The sequence below is a fragment of the Microtus oregoni genome, unplaced genomic scaffold, assembly GCF_018167655.1.
Source record: "Microtus oregoni isolate MIOR12 unplaced genomic scaffold, Mior012 000009F_ref0000495, whole genome shotgun sequence".
NCBI classification, from domain to species: Eukaryota; Metazoa; Chordata; class Mammalia; order Rodentia; family Cricetidae; genus Microtus; species Microtus oregoni.
In genome coordinates, this window is record NW_024543068.1 from 23,040,201 (window position 1) to 23,062,663 (window position 22,463).

At 43.2% G+C, this 22,463-nt stretch overlaps 1 protein-coding gene across 1 annotated transcript; it reads right to left on the reverse strand.

Moving 5' to 3' along the window:
• Nucleotides 1-503: 503 nt before the first annotated feature.
• Nucleotides 504-21,032, reverse strand: Snapc1 (small nuclear RNA activating complex polypeptide 1). The gene is made up of 10 exons (XM_041658509.1): nt 20,798-21,032; nt 16,434-16,593; nt 16,134-16,274; nt 15,092-15,196; nt 14,528-14,686; nt 12,577-12,645; nt 11,890-11,952; nt 8,996-9,146; nt 2,281-2,379; nt 504-1,010 (listed from the first exon to the last, which is right to left on the reverse strand). The coding sequence occupies exons 1-10, from the start codon at nt 20,980-20,982 to the stop codon at nt 976-978; spliced, it is 1,167 nt and encodes a 388-aa protein (XP_041514443.1). The 5' UTR covers nt 20,983-21,032; the 3' UTR covers nt 504-975.
• Between the last annotated feature and the right edge of the window lie 1,431 nt (nt 21,033-22,463).

Below are 22,463 nucleotides of genomic sequence, written 5' to 3' on the forward strand. Positions count from 1 at the left end.
CCACATGTCATGGAGGTGATCCACTTCTTTCTGGCAGCATTCACACAATTTCCATTTAAACTCCTGAGCTGAGAAATTAAAAGAGCAGCACATGCATGATGTGCTGCTATAGAATTTTTTCTTGTGATTTACAAAGATGCATTCTAAAATTTCTAAGACTGCTCCTCAAGGCTTATTAAATGTAAGCACTAGACAATTTATTATCTAATCGTATGTGTAGGTGAAGACACACACGTACAAATGTATTCATACGCATTAGACCAAAGGGTACTTCAGAGCAAACACTGAAGAAGCTAGCATGAGGCACGGTGCAGTCTACAACCCCAGCAGTGGGGACTGAGGCAGGAGTGTGGAAGACTCAAGGTCAACCTACCATACACAGCGAGACCCTGTCCAGTAAATGGATAACAGGAACACATCATTCAGGACAGAAGGAGTGTTAACTTTCTAAGTTATCAGTCAAGTGGCTGACCATGCAAATTTCACACATTAAAAGACAAAGCAAGTGGGAAAAACTTTTATTGCACTTAATCATAACACATAAACTATTAAACAAAAACCACAGCCCAGTCCACTGCTGGATAACAGGTACGAGTCACTTATATATAAATAGTATTTTAAGAAACTAAAATCTAGAGTAGTAAACATTACAGCGCCACAAGAAGGTGCAGCCACAGAACTTTCGGGAGCTAGCATAAAACGCACAGCTTTCTGTCACAGCCTGAATGCAGACTTTATCTCCATCCACACAGACGCTGAACAGAAATGTTACACAGCTTCAGAGCCAGCGCCTACTCCAGCTCTTGACCGACGCCGGGCTCTCCCATCCACACAGACGACGCTGGGCTCTCCCATCTCATAGAAACGACCTCGTTCTCAGAGGTCAGTCCTGGCTGGCCAGCCTCTTGCTCACAACAAAATCAAACCTGCTCTTCTGTCAGGAAGCTCAGAAGCTACACTCCACCAGGCTCCTGGTCAGCGCTTTCTTTTCTTTTTGGGAGCGGTGAACTCTGGATACAAGGTTAAGAAGTCCATCAATTCTTTTAAAAAAAAACTGACATTTAAATGACAGTTTTATTATTACATTTTTATTATTACCTGTGTAAGAGTTTAACTCCTCTAACCCAACAATGTCCTCACAGCCAAGATCCAAGAGGGAGGCAGTGAGGGAGATGAATCTCTCTCTCTCTCTCTCACACACACACACACACACACAAATGTATAATATATGTTAAATTACTTACAATATCAATATATTATTATATAACATATAACTAAAATTTAATATTTATTTAAAAAATACAATGGAGCTCATTATCTTATTGCCAACTTAAAATTAGAAAAAAATCTTAGCTCTGACACACGTGACTTTTTCCAATGAAATTGTGGTTTAGAAACTCCTATCTCCAATGAGACAGCAATATTTCAATCTTACTGAGATGCCAATAAGATAGGAAATCTCTGTCACTCCAAATCTTAATTCATAATTATTAAGTTGCTTGAAATTTCTCCAGGTTTATACCTTCTCTATAATTAGTTTAAACCCAGGGCTAGATAAGTGAGCATTATCTTGGCTAGTGAAAAGAGAGACATCAACTCCATTACAAGGAAACCTAGGAATACAGCACTTACATGGTCTGTCTTTCTGAGTCTCACAGCTAATGCATAGCTATCATGCAAATAATCATCACTAAATACAAGACACAGAAACAAGAACTTCAGAAAGACATGATAAAAAGAAATATTCTAGCCAAGTAGTGGTGATGCACGCCTTTAATCCCAGCACTCAGGAGGCAGAGGCAGGTGGATCTCTGTAAGTTCGAGGACAGCCTGGTCTATAGAGCGAATTCCAGGAAAGGCTCCAAAGCTACAGAGAAACCCTGTCTTAAAAAAAAGAAAAAAGGAAAAGAAATATTCGCCATCAATGAAAAATAAAAAGGGGATACCAGGGAAGCTGGGGAGTGGAAGGGGTTAGGAAGAAAAAGAGAACAGATTCCTAGAAGACAGTGCCAGGACCAGAAGCAGGGCAGGGCAGAGGTCTGTAGGCAGCTTCTGAGAGAGTGACACTACAGACTCCCCAAAAGACAACCACATCCACGTACTGCATCTTCACTAGCTGGGGAAAAGCATGGTTACAAAGTAACAATCACCTGCTCCGATGAGGCAAAGACAGAGGGACAGAGGGTCAGAGGACTGAGTCGCCTGTCTGTCACCTGGAAGGCTCTAACGATACGGCTCTGCAAACCTAAGCCCTGCACTAACCAGTGAGTGCTCCTGTACCTGCTTCACTGAAGTCGACAGTCTCCTCTGCCTCTTCCGCAATGATGGGCATACTCAGGCGTAAAGACTTCTCTTCCTTCTGGTCATTCTGAACATTACCTAGAAATGTTTAGAGATAATGAGAAATTACTGTATATAAAACCAAAGAACGCTAATCTTAGGTATTATAACACTGAAATTATAATAACATAATCATGCATTCCAGAATAGAAATTTTTTAAATGTTTCTTTTCTAATTAATTTACCAATTACCAAATTTCCTATGACTTCTTTCTCATTCTTAGCCTTGACTGATACCTCGCTGTCAAAGCTTTTCTTAAATATTAAAATATTTGTGTCACTGGGCATGGTGGCACACACCTATAATCTCAGCACTTGGGAGGATGGTTCACTTTGAGTGAGCTCCAGCCTCAAACAAATAAATGGGTAGAAAAACCTTTAATCCCAGCACTCAAGAAGCTGAAGCAGGAGGATTACAAGTCTGAGGACTGACTGGGCCACATAGCAAGTTCCAGGCCAGCTTGAGCTACATACTGAAACCCTGCATCTACAAAACAAGTATACAGCTATATTTTATATATTGAATATTATATTGAATATATTATATATTGAATATTGAATATTATATATTGAATACAGCTATAATTCTTCTAGTAGGCAAAGTGGAAAATGAGAAGAAACAAAATTGGTGAGACACCTCATTTGACCTTTATCACACAAATAGGGTGCCAAGAGGGGCTGATCATGTGTTCCTTCACGTAATTTAAAGCTGAACAGCTTCAGTTTCCTTTCTGAATGCAGACACGTTTCCTTTTGCTACACAAGACACACGCTTACATACGTTTTAGTCATATCTGCCAGTGAATTTCCACTTTCAAAAACTCTAGATTTGGGGGCTGGAGAGATGGCTCAGTGGTTAAGAGCATTGCCTCTCTTCCAAAGGTCCTGAGCTCAGTTCCCAGCAACCACATGGTGGCTCACAACCATCTGTAATGGGGTCTGGTGCCCTCTTCTGATCTGCAGGCATAGAGACAGAACATTGTATACATAATAAATAAATAAATAGAAAAAAAAACCCTCTAGATTTGGGCTGGGATGTGGCTCAGTCAGTGGAGCATTAACCTAGCGCAGGATACAGGTGAGTTTGATGCCCAGCACCATAGCCAGGCAGGGTGGTCCACATTTACAGCCCCAGCACTAGGAAGTTGGAAGCAGGAGGACCAGAAGTTCAAGGTCTTCCTTGACTATATATAGCAAGGACAGACAGACATTACAGGAATTGAATCTAGCCAGACAGACTGAGCAAATGTTCCCCCATATGCAATCCTCATCTCGCCACCCCTACTTCCCCAGCATTTACCACCAGCGTCCTCCACATTCTGAGACTCAGCTTATCTCATCCCCCATCAGCCTCTTCCTGCATCTGCAGACCTGTCAGGATGCCCTCTACTTCCTACACCCACAGCCACTGTCTGCCACTGCTAAACCTGAGCCCCACAGCAGCCCACTTTAGTCTGTTAACTCGAACCTTCTGGTGACTCCTGGTTTTCAAGGAGACGCTAGTCATGTCACTCACCTCTGCCTACCAAGATAAGCCTAGGCGGCTGACTCCACTTTTGAGGTCAGGCCATGATGTAATACTCAGCATATTTTTCCAGAATTACTAAAAGTTAACACTGTTTCCCTGTGAACCAAAATAGACCTCACTCTGTACACCCCAGACTCTGCCCTTTCCAGGTCATCCCCTGCTTCTCTTAGTCTATGGCTTCCTCTATTGTTAAACATTTCTTTATTTTTATTCTATGTGCATGGGAGATTTGCCTGGATATGTGTCTGTGTACTATTTGTGTGCCTAATGCCCAAGAAGACCAGAAGAGGGCACCAGATCCCCTGGATCTGGGTTACAGGCAGTTGTGTGCTGAAACTGAACCTGGGTCCCAAAGAACAGACAGTGATCCTAACCACTGAGCCATCTCTCCAGCCCCGCCAGTTTTTTAAAATAAGTACAAAGTACTCCTTAAACACATGCATCATGCTTACACAGTAAAAGTAAATTTTTTGTGAGCTGTGCATCTGACGCTGAGGCACACCTGTGTATGTGTGCATGTGACACTGAGGCACACCTGTGTAGGTGTACATGTGACACTGAGGCACACCTGTGTACATCTGACGCTGAGGCACACCTGTGTATGTGTACACGTGACGCTGAGGCACACCTGTGTAGGTGTACACGTGACACTGAGGCACACCTGTGTATGTGTACACGTGACACTGAGGCACACCTGTGTAGGTGTACATGTGACACTGAGGCACACCTGTGTAGGTGTACACGTGACACTGAGGCACACCTGTGTATGTGTACACGTGACACTGAGGCACGCCTGTGTAGGTGTACATGTGACACTGAGGCACACCTGTGTATGTGTACATGTGACACTGAGGCACACCTGTGTAGGTGTACACATGACACTGAGGCACACCTGTGTATGTGTACACGTGACACTGAGGCACACCTATGTAGGTGTACACGTGACACTGAGGCACACCTGTGTATGTGTACATGTGACACTGAGGCACACCTGTGTATGTGTGCATGTGACACTGAGGCACACCTGTGTTGGTGTACATGTGACACTGAGGCACACCTGTGTATGTGTACATGTGACACTGAGGCACACCTGTGTATGTGTACATGTGACACTGAGGCACACCTGTGTATGTGTGCATGTGACGCTGAGGCACACCTGTGTAGGTGTACACGTGACACTGAGGCACACCGGTGTATGTGTACACGTGACACTGAGGCACACCTGTGTATGTGTACATGTGACACTGCGGCACACCTGTGTATGTGTACATCTGACGCTGAGGCACGCCTGTGTAGGTGTACACGTGACACTGAGGCACGCCTGTGTAGGTGTACATGTGACACTGAGGCACACCTGTGTATGTGTACACGTGACACTGAGGCACACCTGTGTATGTGTACACGTGACACTGAGGCACACCTGTGTAGGTGTACACGTGACACTGAGGCACACCTGTGTATGTGTACATGTGACACTGAGGCACACCTATGTAGGTGTACACGTGACACTGAGGCACACCTGTGTAGGTGTACACGTGACACTGAGGCACACCTGTGTAGGTGTACACGTGACACTGAGGCACACCTGTGTATGTGTACACGTGACACTGAGGCACACCTGTGTATGTGTACACGTGACACTGAGGCACACCTGTGTATGTGTACACGTGACACTGAGGCACACCTGTGTATGTGTACACGTGACACTGAGGCACGCCTGTGTACATGTGACACTGAAGCACACCTGTGTATGTGTACACGTGACACTGAGGCACACCTGTGTATGTGTACACGTGACACTGAGGCACACCTGTGTATGCATGTGACACTGAGGCACACCTGTGTATGTGTACACGTGACACTGAGGCACACCTGTGTATGTGTACACGTGACACTGAGGCACGCCTGTGTACATGTGACACTGAAGCACACCTGTGTATGTGTACACGTGACACTGAGGCACGCCTGTGTACACGTGACACTGAGGCACACCTGTGTATGTGTGCATGTGACACTGAGGCACACCTGTGTATGTGTACATGTGACACTGAGGCACACCTGTGTATGTGTGCATGTGACACTGAGGCATACCTGTGTAGGTGTACATGTGACACTGAGGCACACCTGTGTAGGTGTACACGTGACACTGAGGCACACCTGTGTATGTGTGCACGTGACACTGAGGCACACCTGTGTATGTGTGCATGTGACACTGAGGCACACCTGTGTATGTGTACATGTGACACTGAGGCACACCTGTGTATGTGTACACGTGACACTGAGGCACACCTGTGTATGTGTACACGTGACACTGAGGCACACCTGTGTATGTGTACTCGTGACACTGAGGCACACCTGTGTATGTGTGCATGTGACACTGAGGCACACCTGTGTAGGTGTACATGTGACACTGAGGCACACCTGTGTATGTGTACATGTGACACTGAGGCACACCTGTGTAGGTGTACATGTGACACTGAGGCACACCTGTGTATGTGTACATGTGACACTGAGGCACACCTGTGTAGGTGTGTACGTGGAGGTCAAAGGACAGCGGCTGAAACCCGGCTCACTCCTACTGCCAGTGGGTCCAGGAGACTGAGCTCAGCTGACAGGTTTGGCAGCCATCACCTTTACCTGCTGAGCCATTGAGATGGTCTTGGTTTTATTTCTGACAAAGGTGTGAAGGCCATTTGGAGGAAAAAGAGTAGCCTTAAACAATGCTGATACAGTTTTCCATCCACAGTCAGAAAATCCCTCCACTTGCATATGTAACAAAATGATTCAAATGTGTCACACACATGCAAGTTTCAAAATGCATACCAGAGAACACTGAAGAACTATTCTCAGATAAGACTTTTTTAACGCATAACACAAAAAGCATGAATCATGAAAGAAAAAATTACAAACTGCACTTCCTTAAAATTAAAATTCTTGAGCCAGTGTGGTAGTGTGTGTATATAATCCCAGCACTTGGAAGGTAGAGGCAGAAGGTTCGGGAGTTTAAAACCATCTGTGTCTACACAGACAGCCAAGAGAGCCAAGGTGAGCTTGGGCTGCAGGAGTCCTATCTTCACCAAAACAAAACATAACAAATAAAATTCAAATTATTTCTTTTTTCCCCCCTTAAGACAGAGCCTCATTATGCAGCCCTGTGTAGCCTAGAAATCATGGAGTACTGCCTTCCTCTGATGCCCTAGCATGGGGATTAAAAGTATGTACTACCATGTCCACTAAAATTTACAGAGATGTCCAGTAGAGCATCTTCAAATTCTAATCCTTTGGCAAATAAAAGGTTATTCAGATTTACTATATTGTGTCTTATGAGAAATTTATAATCTGTTACTATTAACTTACTATATCAATAAAACTATCTCAGATTCTCTTTATGAACCTTTCCAGCTATAATTTCTGTAGTAGGGTCCCTTACTTTACTAAAACTTTTGCTCTTAATTTTTGTTCAGCTAAGTACAGAATACATTTTACATATAGCACTGGCCACTCACACGCCATGGAAACTGTATAGCTTCTCTCTGATAATATACAAGTTCACGTTCCCAATCACGCCACCTAGCTCTCTGTGCACAATGTCAGATAAAACATTCTTCTAATGTATCGTTGCTAATGTTAGGCTCTCTGTCTGTCTTCCTGCCTTTAAAAAATAAAGGAGCATCTATTTCTTTCCTCCAGGAAAGGACTGCTCTGGCACGGTCTGTGGTGACCCTGACCCATCACCTACCTCTACTGCAGTATATTCAGATGTTCTTTCACATTATACTGGGAGCTGCACAGCTAAGCTGTGAAAGAAGTCGTATAGCTTATAAAGTCTAAAATACTCGCTATCTGAACCTTATAGAAAGTCTGATAACCCCCTAATCTAGAGACTTTTTAAATCAAGGATGGATATCAGACATTATCAATTATAATATATATTTTCCCCTTTATAAGCCTAATATAAGATAAATTATATTATTAATCTATTAGATTCCAATTAGCTGCATCATGACTGCATCCTAGAATGACTAGATTCAGGAAGAGCTTTTGGTTCATCTCCTACCTCAGTTCGGGGGCCTGTTTCTGCACTTTGGGATTTTTTTTCAATGCTCAAGTTTGAACTGAATTGTCTTCCCTGTGCCTGCCAACTTCTGAGGAGCAAGTTCCCCTTTAAATCACTACTTGGCTACCCTTAACCACCATGGGCATCTTCCTCAGAATTCTTACTGCACTTGAAGCAACTTTCACACAGCACGGAACCATATCTGACATACACTGAAGCTATTTAACTTCCACTCACCCTCCACTGCCTCAACACAGGGAAAAAGAAACACATTCAGAGGCCGTAAATGACTTTCACAAACCCGAAGGAGCTAGCAGTGTGTCTGGTAAAATTATTAAGTATGTGTTAATGTTTCTAGTGTGCTTTCTGTCATTAACACATTCCAACCTTAGCTGTGCTGAATACATAGCATTTATTCAATTTTCGAAAATTCAAATCATTAAAATACATGGTCAAGTAGTAAGGTCATTTTGCAGACACTCTATTACAAAGGAAACAGATACTTTAATGAATTTAACTGAAGGAGATAAGGTTTATAGACTGCATTACTTACTGGCCTTTTCTAGATGTAACTTAATTTACATACATCATTACTAATAAAGTTACACTGAATAATATGTTTGATACAATCTCTAGGGTCTCTTTCAGCAACAAGAGCCCATGAAGCTATGAAAATGGGTTAATCTTTAATATTAAATTCCATGATGTTCCTACACAAATCTTTTTTTTTTTTCTGAGACATTTCATTTATTTGTTTGTTTATTGGTCAAGGCAGGGTTTCTCTGTAACTTTAAAGCCTGTCCTGGAACTAGCTCTTATAGACCAGGCTGGCCTCAGACTCACAGAGACTGGCCTGCTTCTGCCTTCCGAGTGCTGGGATTAAAGGCGTGCACCACCACCTGGCTAGGATCTTACTATGTAGCTCAAGTTGGCCTTAAACTGGTAATCCTCCTGCCTCAGCCTCCTGGATGTTGGTATTACAGATATCTCCCCATCATGATCTAACCCATCCTAGAAGTAAGGACTACTCATCCCTGCCAGGCCTTAGTAAGACTTTTAAAGCAAAGTACCTCTGCTTTTGGAAGGCCTCTTCTTTCCTGCTGGTTCTGCTGTCTCTCTGGTTCTTTTCTTCTTAGCTGCTTTGCCTTGCCCTTGTCCAGACCCAGAATCAGAGTCAGAGGAGTCAAGCTTGGCTTGGCGATGCCTCCTGGACTTGGACGCCTTATTAAGAGAAACCCAGTTATTCACGATGAATAACACAGTGAGTCCAAAGGACAGATCACGAAGGTGAGGAAAGCAGAAACACATGCCATCATGTCCTTATTATTACCGGGCTTGTACTATACACAGATTGTACGCAGACACAGACTTTTCACCTGTATAACCAAGTCCTGCAGCTGCCTCACCATCAGCTCACACTGGGTTATCTAGAATCTCAGAAGAGTAGGGTCTGACTCACAATAAGGCACCTCCCACTGTTTGCCTTGTTCCAGGTATGACCATAAGGCCCAGACTGGTCAAGATGGGTTTCACACACCCACTCGTTCACTGTTTTAGAACTGTAACTACCAGGAAGGAAACACCAGCTCTGAACCAAAGCCAGGAGCATGAACAATACTGAAAAGACAGACAGGAAAAGTGAGGAGGGAAGTTCTGGTCCCAATGGTATCTGAGACCAGCAAACCAAGGGATCTGTTGTTGTTCTGAGGCAGGGTCCCTCTACACAGCCCTCGCTAGATATACTATATAAACCAGGCTGGCCCTGAACTCAGAGATATGCCTTATCAGCGAGTCTTCAAAAGCAATTCTAAGACACCAACTGCACCTTACGAGAGAAAAAACTGCAGCTGTGCAATCGTACACGTGGAACGATCGTGGGGTATGATGCAACTGGATTTTCAAAATTATCTGCAGTCTTAAGATATACACAAGACACCGTTTGACAACAAATTCTCTCCATACATAAAGAGAATTCTGGTTAAAAAGAACTGAATATAATCCATTTATCTTCCTTGGTGTATTTTCAATGTCTTATACTCATTTTACTGTGATGGTGTGCAGCAAAGGTGTAATACCTAACCAATGAAGAATCCTCCTAAATACTGACTATTACTTTTTATTTCTACAGTTGGAAAATGATAGTTTGATTTCCCATAAAATAGTCAGGAAAAAAGATCTAAGAAAAATATATAGAATTAAAAATGAATTTATCAGTACTTGCTTCTGCTGTGGGATAATGCTACTGTACACTGTAAGGATTTGTCACTCGTATTAGTTTAGTAAAATACTGACTGGCCAGTAGCCAGGCAGGAAGTATAGATGGGGGCAACTAGACTAAGAGAATTCTGGGAAGAGGAAAGGCCCAAGCCAGACACAGAGGAAGTAAGATGAGAATTCCTTACTGAAAAAAGGTACTAAGCCACGTTGCTAAACATAGACAAAAATTATGGGTGAATCTAAGTCATAAGAGTGAATTAGTAATAAGCCTGAGCTAACAGGTCAAACAGTTTGTAATTAATATAAGCCTCTGTGTGTTTATTTGGATAGAACGGCTGTGGACTGGGCAGGTCAGAAACCTCCATCTACATGCTTTCTCCTAAAACTTGAGTAAAATAATGAAACAAACACACACACACACACACACACACACAAAAAAAAAAAAAAAAAAAAAAAACAAAACCAGACACATGGTGGGAACAACTCAATTACTCAATTATAGTTCTGAGTAGGAAAGTGAGTGACAACTGCCTTAACAAGGGAAGGTTAGAAATCACATGGCCACAAGGGAGAGCTACTACAGAACAGTTCACCCAATAGACCTGCATCAAAACCATAGGGAGACACAGCAAAAATCTACAGGGGAACCGAGTCCTGCTCCCCAGCCTCAAAGCTGGGCAATGGACCGCCTCCCCAGGACACCAGGACACCAGGAGTCTGTCCTCTGGGAAAAACGAATCAGAGATACTTAGGATTTTATAATTGATAAATAAATAAATGGATGAATGAATGAAACCAAAGAAACAAAGACAGTACAGTGGAGGAGGGCAGAGGCAGTAGAAGGCTGTCTGAGCACGGACTCTGAGCTCCTGACTGACTGGAAGCTCCGGAAACACTGGCAGCCAGACTTGCTTCCTACCCTACTCTCTCAGGAAAGGGAATGGAAGCTTGCTCTTTAGCCAAAATGACTAGATCCAAAAAAAGGAAATGAAGGAGTTAAAAGCCTGCCTCAACCGTTAGTCACTCTATATAAAGAGGCATCTGAGGAGCTCCGATCTTCTGGAACAAAGCCAAGAGAATGAAAAACAGAGACCAAAATAAATAGAGAAATAGATTCAAAGAAAATGAGAGGAAACATCAAAAACTAATTAAATTAATGTTCTTAATGACAGACATTCTCGGTACAGAAAAAAATGTAGCACAAATACTAAAAAACAAACAACAAAAATCAATAGCCAAGAAGTTAACATTTAAGAAACACCCTAACAGAAACAGACTGAAAATAGCAAAGAAAAAACAAGATGGGTAAAGAAAAAAAAAGATACAATAAAAAATAATTCAAAAAATTCTTTAGGCACAAAGGTCTCAGACTAAAATGATAGCCACCTGAAGGCCAACAATCAATAAAAACCCAAGTTATGGTCCTGAACGTGAGAGACAGACAGCACACCCCCATTGCTCCTGGACTGGAGTCCCAGAAGGTGGAGGAGGGTGGAGAACATGACTTCAACATTCTAGGCAACGGGCAAAAGGAAGACCTAGAAGAGGAGAAGCCACACAGGGCCACACAGGGCCCTCCCTCGGGGTCAGGTGCGCGGGGCAAGAGGCAAAGGGCAGAACGCTGCCCGGCTGCAGAGCGCCTGCTGGGTGACGGACTCTTCAACTCTGTGTGGACTACAGAGATGGAAACTAAACTGCCATTTGAGAGAGGAGGCTGTAACGTTGGTGTACTAAACAAGAAACTTACCTGAGCAACAGCAGAAAAGGCTTTTGCTTTTATTTTTGCTAAAGACTCTGCTCTTTCACATCTCTGGAAGGAAAATAAAAAAGGAAAACAAAGTTCAAACATTAAGGACATTACGAAAATCTAAGGATCTGTAGTCAGGATTAAGATTTGAGACAAAGGTAAAACAAAAGAAACTAACATGTTTAGACATGCATCGATACAAAGTCACACATGACACCACCCTCTGCCTGCAGGTACAGCACGTGTCATAAGGCCATCCTCGCAGCGGTGGACCATTTCCTTCAAGACTCAGGAAGAAAATAGGGACAAAAGCCTTAGGGACGAAGCAGAATTCTTGACTGTCATTCCCTCATCTGCCTAAAGATGGCAGCACAAGAGCGATGAAGCACTGAACATGAGAAACTGCAAAAAGCACCCCAGTATCACAGAGTCAGAGGCTGACAAAGACTTCCTCACACAAGCCTGACCCCGCCCCTAAGAATTAAGAGCACCTCCCAGCACCCTGCCCCCACCTGCTCAGAACTGCTACCCCCTCACTGCCGACCTGCACAGTTGAGGTTACCACAGAGTACACAGAGTAGAATTCTCCCATGTTTACTAATGTGAGCTAAGGGTCCTAACACGTACAAAGCGGAATCAGCCACACATAAAAGGGACAGACCCTGCCTTTGTTAACATTTTGCTGACCTCTGGCTCCTGGGAAGTGCCTTCACTTTCTTCTTCTCCATCTTTAAGTTTAGGTTTTAAGGACGGATTCTGAAAGAACAGAAATGTTATTAATATACACACATTTATATTTCCATTAATTACACATAATTAGTAGGTTACAATTTTAAAAATGAAGAAGTTACTTTTAATTACTGAAAAATTAGGTCATTTCATATTACTGCAGGGTGGGTCACCATCTGTCCTATTGCTGTGATAAAGACCATGGCCAGAGCGACTTGGGGAGGAAAGGGTTTATTTCACCTTTTAGCTTACAGTCCATAATGAAAGGAGGTCAGAGTAGAGACTCAGGAGGCACCTAGAGACAAGAACTGAAGCAGACGCCATGGAGGAACTCTGCTTACTGGGCTGCTTCCCATGACTTGCTCAGACCACTTCTTTATACCAGACCACCTGCCAGGGGCAGCACTACCCACAGCAGGCTGCACCCTCCCACACCAATCAGTAATCAAGAAAATGTTTCACAGAGTCGCTAAGGTCAGTCTAATGGAAGCATTTACACAACTGAGGTTCCCCCTTTTCAAATGACTCTAGCGTTCATCAAGCTAACAGAAAACTAACCAGCACACTGTCTAACATTATGAAGTTTCAGCCGGGCGGTGGGGACTCATGCCTTTAATCCCAGCACTTGGGAAGCAAGGGCAGGCGGATCTCTGTGAGTTCAAGGCCCGCTTGGTCTATAAGAGCTAGTTCCAGGGAAGCTAGGGTTGTTACACAGAGAAACCCTGTCTCGAAAAAACATAACAAAACAAAAGATAAAGATTATAAAATTTCGGGGACTGGAGAGATGGCTCAGAGGTTAAGAGCATTGCCTGCTCTTCCAAAGGTCCTGAGTTCAATTCCCAGCAACCACATGGTGGCTCACAACCATCTGTAATGGGTTGTGGTGCCCTCTTCTGGCCTGCAGGCATACATACAGACAGAATATTGTATACATAATAAATAAATATTTTAAAAAAAGACTGTCATTTAAAAAAAAAAAGATTATAAAATTTCATGCTAGAGAGATGGCTCAGTAGGTCAGGGCATTTGCTATCAAGCCCGATGACCCAAGCTCAATCCCTAGAACCCACAAGCTAAAAGAAGAAAAGCAATTCCCAGGAGCTGTCCTCTGACTTCCATGAGCACTCAATCAAGCACACACACACACACACGCAGCAAAAAATATTTTTAAAGGACCACAAAGTTTCAAAATAGTCCTAGAAAGTAGAAAGTATTTTTAAATTACCTAAACCCCCTTAACAAATGAAGAATATACTCCTTGGTATTTAAAAAAAAAAAATGGGTGTGGTGTCACACACTTTTAATTCTAGCACTCAGGATGCAGAGGAAAGAGGACCTCTGTGAAGTTCAAGGCCAGCCTGGTCTATACAGTGAGTTCCAGGACTAAATAGAAAGAACTGCCCTCAAAACAAACGAACAAACAAAATATGTGTGCGTATATGTGTATAAAAACAAACAAAGAAAAAAGAAAGAAAGCTAGGTTGAAAATTAATGTCTCAGTCACACAGAGAGACAATGCTGGAAAGAGAAAAGCCTCCATTGGGGTGCAGGGTCCCCTACTATGCAGCAAATAGAGCCAGTGGAACCAGACTCTCTGGTTTATAAGAACACGCAGTCCACTAATATTTACATGTTGGGATTGAATTCAAAATTTTACAACCATGTTGAAATTAATATTGCACCAAACAAAAGTAATTTATATGCTGGGTTTGGTCTAAAAACATAAGATTTACTCTCCCCCACCCCTATTTGTAATGCTGAATGAAGTCACATCACATGCCTGCTAAGTGACAGAGCCCTAACTAGAAGGGCAATGCGGCCACCATGCCAGGCTGCCTCTCTTTGGCAGAGCCCACATGTTCACATCTGTACACAGTACAAGGGTAGGACAGCAACAATAAGAAATTACCTTCCTGTCCTTGTGCCACTGTTGATGCTCCAAAACTATGTTCTTAATGTTGTCAAAAAAATCCTCCTTTACCAGGCTGAGAGCTTTGTCTGGCGTGGTCTTATCAGCTGAAATAGCATGCTTCATATTTTGATAATGATCGTGAACATTCAGCATTTCCTAAAAGTGAAAAAAGGGGCCCTTTATTTCCTGAATGTATATTAGGGTTCATATATACATACATACATACACACACACACACACACACACACACACACACACACAGTATGGGTGTGGGTGTGAGACTGTTTTATCTTAAGAGACAGGGTCTTGCTTATATAAACCAGGCTAGTACTGCACCTGCAGGCATGTACCACCATACTTCGTCCTTTATTTCCATCTGATGACAATCATAAAGGCAAACTAATTCAAAATATAATTACTTTCCAAAATGACTGCGTTGACAAGATATATGCTAAAACAATTACAGAAACTGTCACTACCTAGTTAATGAAGTTATAACCTCAGCATAATTGTCAATAAGATCACATTCCCCAACTTCAAGAGTTGTAAGAACAAACTCACCTCTAATACATCAGAAGTGATAAGTTTCATTACACGATCATTTGGGTCCTTAAATTTTCGTGTCACTTCAGTTTTTTGAATTTTTTTCTTCATTCTACATGAAAGCTAAATACAAAGAATGCATTTTACAATGGACATCTGGTACTGGAGAGATGGCTCCGTGAGCGAAGTCACGGGCTGAGCAAGCCTGGTCACCTGAGTGGATCCCTAGACTCCCAGTCACGGTTGAAAGGAGAATAGCACAAAGCTGTCCTACCGCCCACACACGTGCAGTGGCACCACCTCCTACATTAGGTTCACACATGCACAACAATAAAACTTTTTCAAAAATGTTAAATGAACACCTTTTAAAGGATATTTTTTAAGTGCTTAAACACAAGCTAGGAGTAAAAGCACAGGAGAAAAAGAAAAACTCTACAATACACTTGTTAGCGATCCATTTTCAGAGCCTAGCAGGCATCTTTAAGTATCAGAGGCCACACTGCATGCTACAGAATCTGCCCAGCTTTGAAAAGACAGATGATTTTTCCAGGAGACTCTCTGCTCTTCTGATCCAGTGTCTTAAACGTTACAAAACTGAACAAATGGTGTTCATTTTTTTTTTTAAGAAATTTCAATTTTTTACCAACTGAGATTTAAATTCCTTTGTCAAGCCCTCTTGACACTCAAATGCAGAAAGGCAAGTTTGGCAGATTTCTACACAAAAGCGGCAAGACAAGAGAGAAACAGCTGAGTGACTGATAACTTCCTAACGTGCATGCAGCTCAGGACTGAACCCTCAACGCTGGGAGAGATCCAGACGCCACCTCTCTTCCCACTCACAACAACTGGCTTGAGGTGTGGCATCCACCAATGCCCTGACTCAAGAGCAGAGGTTCTATTCTGTCTGCAGGGAAAACAATCATAAGAAGGGCTACAGTTTTGATCACCACTAACAGACGACACACTTCCAGGAAAACAAAGCAAGCAATGGACAACGAAATGTAATTTGTTGTGAAAATACATGGTGGTTTCTTTTGTTATGTTTTTTAAGGCAACATACCAGCTTGGGCATTGCTGTGAAGTGGAAGGCTCTGTCTAGCCGAAGCTTCCTGAAAACAAAAGCTGCATCGAAATGCTGCGCGTTTATCAGGTCTTGCTGAAATCTAATAACGGCGTCCCAGTCCTGCAGGGCAACTCTGATCTACAACCAGGAGAAAAGCAAGGCCGTAAGAAACGGACTGGATCCCTTTTCATGACTGTAAACGCAAACACTGATATTTCCGCATAAGTCCTTTATTATTTTTAAAATACAGTGCCTGGTTCAGGTTTCTACTGGGGGAAACTAATCCCCCAACCTTACCTTTTGTTTTGGCTGGCACAGCTGCGTGTTATACAACCCGTACAGCAGATACAAAGCACCAACTCTGATCTGGAAGGTGTATGGAGGCAGAAAGTAGCGCCAGGCCAGAGCTAAAGCCTCTTTTGTAAACAGGTTCTTTTTCAGGTTCCTCATCTTGCCACTGTAAAACAAAAAGGAGATATATATACATACATATACCCACTGTTACATGAACACAGACAAAAGTTATTCGAGACCCCTGCTTCTTTAACTGTTGGGAACTAGATGGAGACACCACACCCGGCCCTCTTGAGAGTCAAGCAGAAAGAACTTTTTCTACCGTGCATTGACCACTCAGTCAGGGAACCGTGACACTGCCACCAAAACACCAGCCTTGCTGCCAAAAGGACGACTGCAGAAGAGACTTCAGATTCAGATTCGGTATTCATAACATTTACTATTAAAATAATCATGGTCATTACAGACTCAAAAACATTTCCCAATAGTCTCCAGGATTTGCATCACTTTCTGTTCCTGGAAGGCTGCCAAGCTTTCTTGTCAGACTAATTTTAGATCGCCGGCTCCCAAAAAACGACATGGAGACTTCTTATTAAAGTTTGGCCTTCAGCTTGGACTTGTTCCCAATTACTCTTATGATTTAATTAACCTGCTTCTATTAATCTACGCTTTGCCATGTGGCTTTTACCTTTTCTCAGTACAGCATGCCCGACTTGCTCCAAGTCTGTTGTCAAATCCCACACCTAGATTTATCCTCTCCCCATCTCCTCCTGCCTAGCTATTGGCCATTCAGCTTTTTATCACACCAATCACCGCAACACATCCTCACACAGTGTACACATATTCCAAAACAGAGAGAAGACTTATGGTTTGAGTTAAGAGAAACAGCCTAAGATCATCCATGCTCCCATTCACCAGAATACAAAAGCCAGTGTGATGATCCTCTTAAAACTGAATCAAACAAAGAAGGCAACCTTGAACTCATTATGTTAGTGTTCTAGGATAGACACAAACTTAGCAGATTAAAAATGGTCTCCATCTTTTAAAAGCCAGACACAGTAGCAGACTTCTGAACTCCCTCCCAGCAATTGATAACTGGAGGCAGAAGGATCAAAAGGTTTAAGGTCATCCTTGGCTCCATACTAAGATCAAGGCCAGTCTGGGCTGTAAGAGACGCACTGTCAAAACAAGAAGCTGGGAGTGGTGGCCCAGACTATAATTCCAGCACTCAGAAGACAGGAGGCAGGACTGCCGCAAATGCAAGACCATAGCCAGATCCTACTTTGAAAAAACAAAGCCAATCTTAGCGAAAATGCCCCCAAACACATTCAACACGTACAAGTAACTGACATTCACATCACTATAAATATGTTGCATTTGTCATTTAATAACAGCAAAATAAAATGATAAAGACCTAAGCCCTTTAGCTAGAGGAATCCGTTACACCTCACTACAAATGGGGAGACCACTTTGGCTCTCAAACAGAAGTATAAGTAAGTACAGTAAAAGAACATGAGCTACCCACCATAGTGAGACCAAAATGATTCCTAAAGAAAAATCTAGCCAGGTGTAGTGGCGCACGCCTTTAATCCTAGCACTCAGGAGGCAGAGGCAGGCAAATCCCTTTGAGTATGAGGCCAGCTTCATCTACATGCTGAGTTCCAGGACAGTCAGGGCTGCACAGAGAGACCCTGTCTCAAAAAAAGAGAAAGAAAGAGAGAAAGAGAGAAAGAAAGAGGAAGGAAGGAAGGAAGGAAAGAAGCCCACCACCCCTCTAGTAGAGTAACCCAGAAAAATCGCCTTGGTGTGTCGCCCTGTACCCCTTTAGTACAGTGAGAGAGTATGGATTTTAGAAACAGAAAAGACTAGAAAATAGGCTGGGCAAGGTCATATATGTTTTTGTTTGCTTATTTATTTATTTATTTATTTTTGGTTTTTTGAGACAGGGTTTCTCTGTGTTGCCGTGGCAATCCTGGAACTTGCTTTGTAGACCAAGCTGGCCTGTCTCTGCCTCCCAAATGAATCCCTCTGGGATTAAAGGCGAGTGCCATCACCGAAAGGCTTAAATAATTGGGATCCATGAGTACCCTCATTCATGTGGCCTGTTTTCTCTCTTTTTTTTAATTTTTGTTTTTGTTTTTGTGTGCATTGGTGTTTTGCCTGCATGTTTGACTGTATGAGAGGACCAGATGCCCTAAAACTGGAGTTTAGACAACTGTGAGCTGCCATGAGGGTGCTAGGAATTAAACTCTGGTCCTCTAGGAAGACCAGCCTGTGCTCTTAACTGCTGAGGCATCTCTCCAGTCCAGAGGTGCCCACCTTTAATCCCATTAGAGACCAGCCTGGTCTACACAATAAATTACAGGCCAGTCAAGACTACATAGTAAGACCTTGTCTCAAATAATAATAATAAATAAAATTTAATTAAATTTAAAAAGGAATAGAAAGACATTGATTTAGATATTCTTTTTTTGTTTTTTGTTTTTTTGTTTTTCGAGACAGGGTTTCTCTGTGGTTTTGGAGCCTGTCCTGGAACTAGCTCTTGTAGACCAGGCTGGTCTCGAACTCACAAAGATCCGCCTGCCTCTGCCTCCCAAGTGCTGGGATTAAAGGCGTGCGCCACCACCGCCAGGCTTGATTTAGATATTCTTAAGACGGGGGTCTCACTTCACAGCCCAGGCTGACCTCAAACTTTTGATCCTCCTGATCACTCTAATAATTACCAGCCTGTCACCACACTTGGTAAAATTTTCTTTCTTAAACTTCAATTTTACAGCTGGGTGGTGATATGCCTTTGATCCCAGTACTTGGGAGGCAGAGGCAGGAAGATCTCTGTGAGTTAGAGGCCAGCCTGGTCTACAGAGTGAGTTCCAGGACAGCTAGGGCTACCCAAAGAAATTCTTATCTCGGAAAAATAAAAAGCTTCGATTTTCTAAGCTCCAAAATATGGACAATTATAGCTGCTTTTCAGAGTTCTGTTAGAAGTATATTAAACAGTGGATACATTACAGTTAGCGATGTACTGTAATAGTTGTACAATAAATAGTTTTTGCTGTTATTTGGTTTCTCGAGGCAGGGTATCCAGTAGCCCAGCCCATCTGGAAGTCTCTTTGTAGTTAAGGATGGCCTTGAACTCCTGATTCTCCTGTCTCCAGCTCCCCCAATTTTGGGCTTCACGGTATGCATCACTATGACCAGCTAATATCTTTATCCTTCGTCCCTGTAATTTACATAATAATTAGTTTACATTCATAGAATTTTTATTTTTACTACTTTACTCAGCAAAAAGTTCTAATAAAGTTTTATTCAATCATTTGGCCTTTTCAATAATCAATGTGCTACGCTAATTAATACAAACATCATATTCAAACCTGGGCTTGGTCATGAATGCCTGTAACCCCAGCCCTCGGTAGGAAGAGGCAGGCAGACCTCAAGGGCAGTCTGCTCTCGTTAGCAAATTTCAGGCCAGCCAGGGCTACACAATGAGGTCATGTCTCAAAAAACAAAAACAAGAAGAAGTACCACATTTATCGCGCCACTGTTCCACAAAGGTCAGTCTAAGGGGGAAATCAAAAAGTAGTAATAACACCGAACATTAATTCTGAATGTGGAACACCCCAAATATATTGACTCATTTAATCCTCACACTACCATGAAGTACTGTGTCTGTCTCTATTTTACAGATTTAAAAAAAAAAAAAAAGCTTGCCTCAGATTTCGGTGGGGGACGGTTGGGGAGCTGAATTCTAATTTGGGGCCCATCACCTGTGCTCGTCACCATTCTTTAATACTGCGTCTGCAGCCACGCAATATAATGTGGCAGGTGAGATAAGCAAGCACATGATGCTGGGGGGGGGGGGGCAGATAGACCACGAACCTCTCATAAGTGAGGAGCAAAAGAGTTCCCTAAAGAACTGTCATTTGGGTTTAAATATGACTGAAAACAAGGACAAGCCAAAAGAGGGAGGAAACTCGCAGGCTAGGAAGCAATAGCGGAGGACCAAAGGCAACGCTGGGGCAAGAAAGTGAGTGCAAAGTGTGAGCGCTGGAAATGAGGCTGGGGCTAGAGGTAAGGCGGCCCAGGGCTGAATTTGGGCTTTGTCCACCTAAAAGAGCTAAACAGCGGCTCACATCCGCACTTCCAACTTTGACTGTTGCGTGCTAAATGGATTCATTCGTGGAGGACCCCGTCTCGGTGTGGTTACTTTGTTTCTAAGCGTGGATTCCTTCAGGGTGAACAAGACTGGAGGAGGTCGAGAGGCAGAGGTCTGGATGCGGTGGAGATGCAGAGGGGCGACCCAGGGAGAGCGCCCAGGCGGAGACCGGGGACCCAGGCTGCGTTCCCGCAGGGCGGCGAGGCACACCCACCAGAAGATGGTCGCGAACTTCATGCTGCGCCAGAGCTCCGCAAAGTCCTCGAAGCGCACGCTGTCCATCTCTTGGAAGCGGCTGAGCAGCGCCTCGCAGTCGGTCTGCAAACCCGGCGGGATCCCCACGCCTTCAAGCGACCCCGCGCCCACGGGACGGGTCGCGGCGTCTGCAGGGGTCCCCATGCTCCTTACCGGCTGGCAAATCCCCGCCACCGGGAACCAGGTCCCGAGGTCCCGCCCCAGCTACTTCACGCAGGCGCGCTCCGTGACGTGTTATCCGGGACATCAAGCTCCGCCTCCATCCGGGTCTTTCTTTGCTCTCGCCGCCCTTGTCGCGCGTGCGTGACTACCCGGCGCTGTTTGTTGACATCTGCTATCTGAAATCTGTTGACGTTTGTGCAGACGTCGTCTCTTTTTAATTTCCGCAAAGAAACGGGGCGTGGTTTAATTTTAATTTCAGCACTCCGGAGACAGAAGCAGGAGGATTTCTGTTGATTTACAGGCCTGCCTGGTGTATGTAGCGAGTTCTAGGACTACATAAAAAGACCCAGTCTCAAAATTAATTTATGTACTTGCTAGTTCAGTCGGTAGAACATGAAGACCTTTGATTTCAGTGAGTAGTGAGCCCCAAAAAAGTTCTGAAGGCTTCATCGCCGCCTAGCTTTTATAATTTGGCCTTACCCTGCCTGCCTGTTTTCTTTAAAGTGACCCTCCAGTGACAATTGACTTGTCAATTTAGATCCTCAAGCGCCACGGATCTAAAGAGAACTTCTTAGGAAAGGAACTCACCTGCTTCTGGTCGCCAAGGTTCCCTACAGTCTATACTTGTTTAATTTGCTACTTTGTCGTGATCTGCAACCTCTCCCGGAAACAGTTGCTGTTTCTCACCCATGTTACCAACAATTTAGCACTAGACTTAGTAGAGAGCATGTACTTGACACACTGCGCTTTGGCTGAATTGGCTCTCTGGACATGTGACTTCTTAGCTTCTCCCAGGACTTATGGTTAAGCATTCCGTATTTGAAACTGTCTTTCTGTTTGAAAGTCATAATAATCTTTAGAAAAGATGTTCCGGGGTATGCATACATTGGTGCATTCCTTTTATTGTTTCTATCTGTGTGTGTGTGTGTGTGTGTGTGTGTGTGTTTTCACAAACACACCTGCAGGCCCATGTGGAAGCCAGAGGTTGAAGTCGCTATGAATACATATATTTTAGTTGGAGTTGACTTTTTTTATCCATTTCAAGAGAGATAGAACTTAAGATCTTCCTGCCTCAGCCTCCCTGGTCCTGGGATTGTGTGTATTCACTACAATGTCTGGCAAATTTTAGCTTTCATTATATATAATTTTTCATTATGTATATAATTTTTATTATATATAATTCTACATATTCTGGGGTATAATATGATATGTTGATATTTGTATATTCTATGGGACAATCAAACTGGGCTAATTTACCATCTCCGACTTTAAACTTTGTTTTGCATTTTTATATACACCTGGTTTGGTTGCCCCCTCCTCTCCTCGTCTTCCTGACCCCATTGACCCCATTCCCACCTTAACCTCCCCCACATCTTCTCTTTCAGTTTCATATCATAAGTGCTGCTGTTCTTTACTCTTTTTCTGTTCCATATCTCAGGCATTTTGTTTCTCTAATAAGCTTA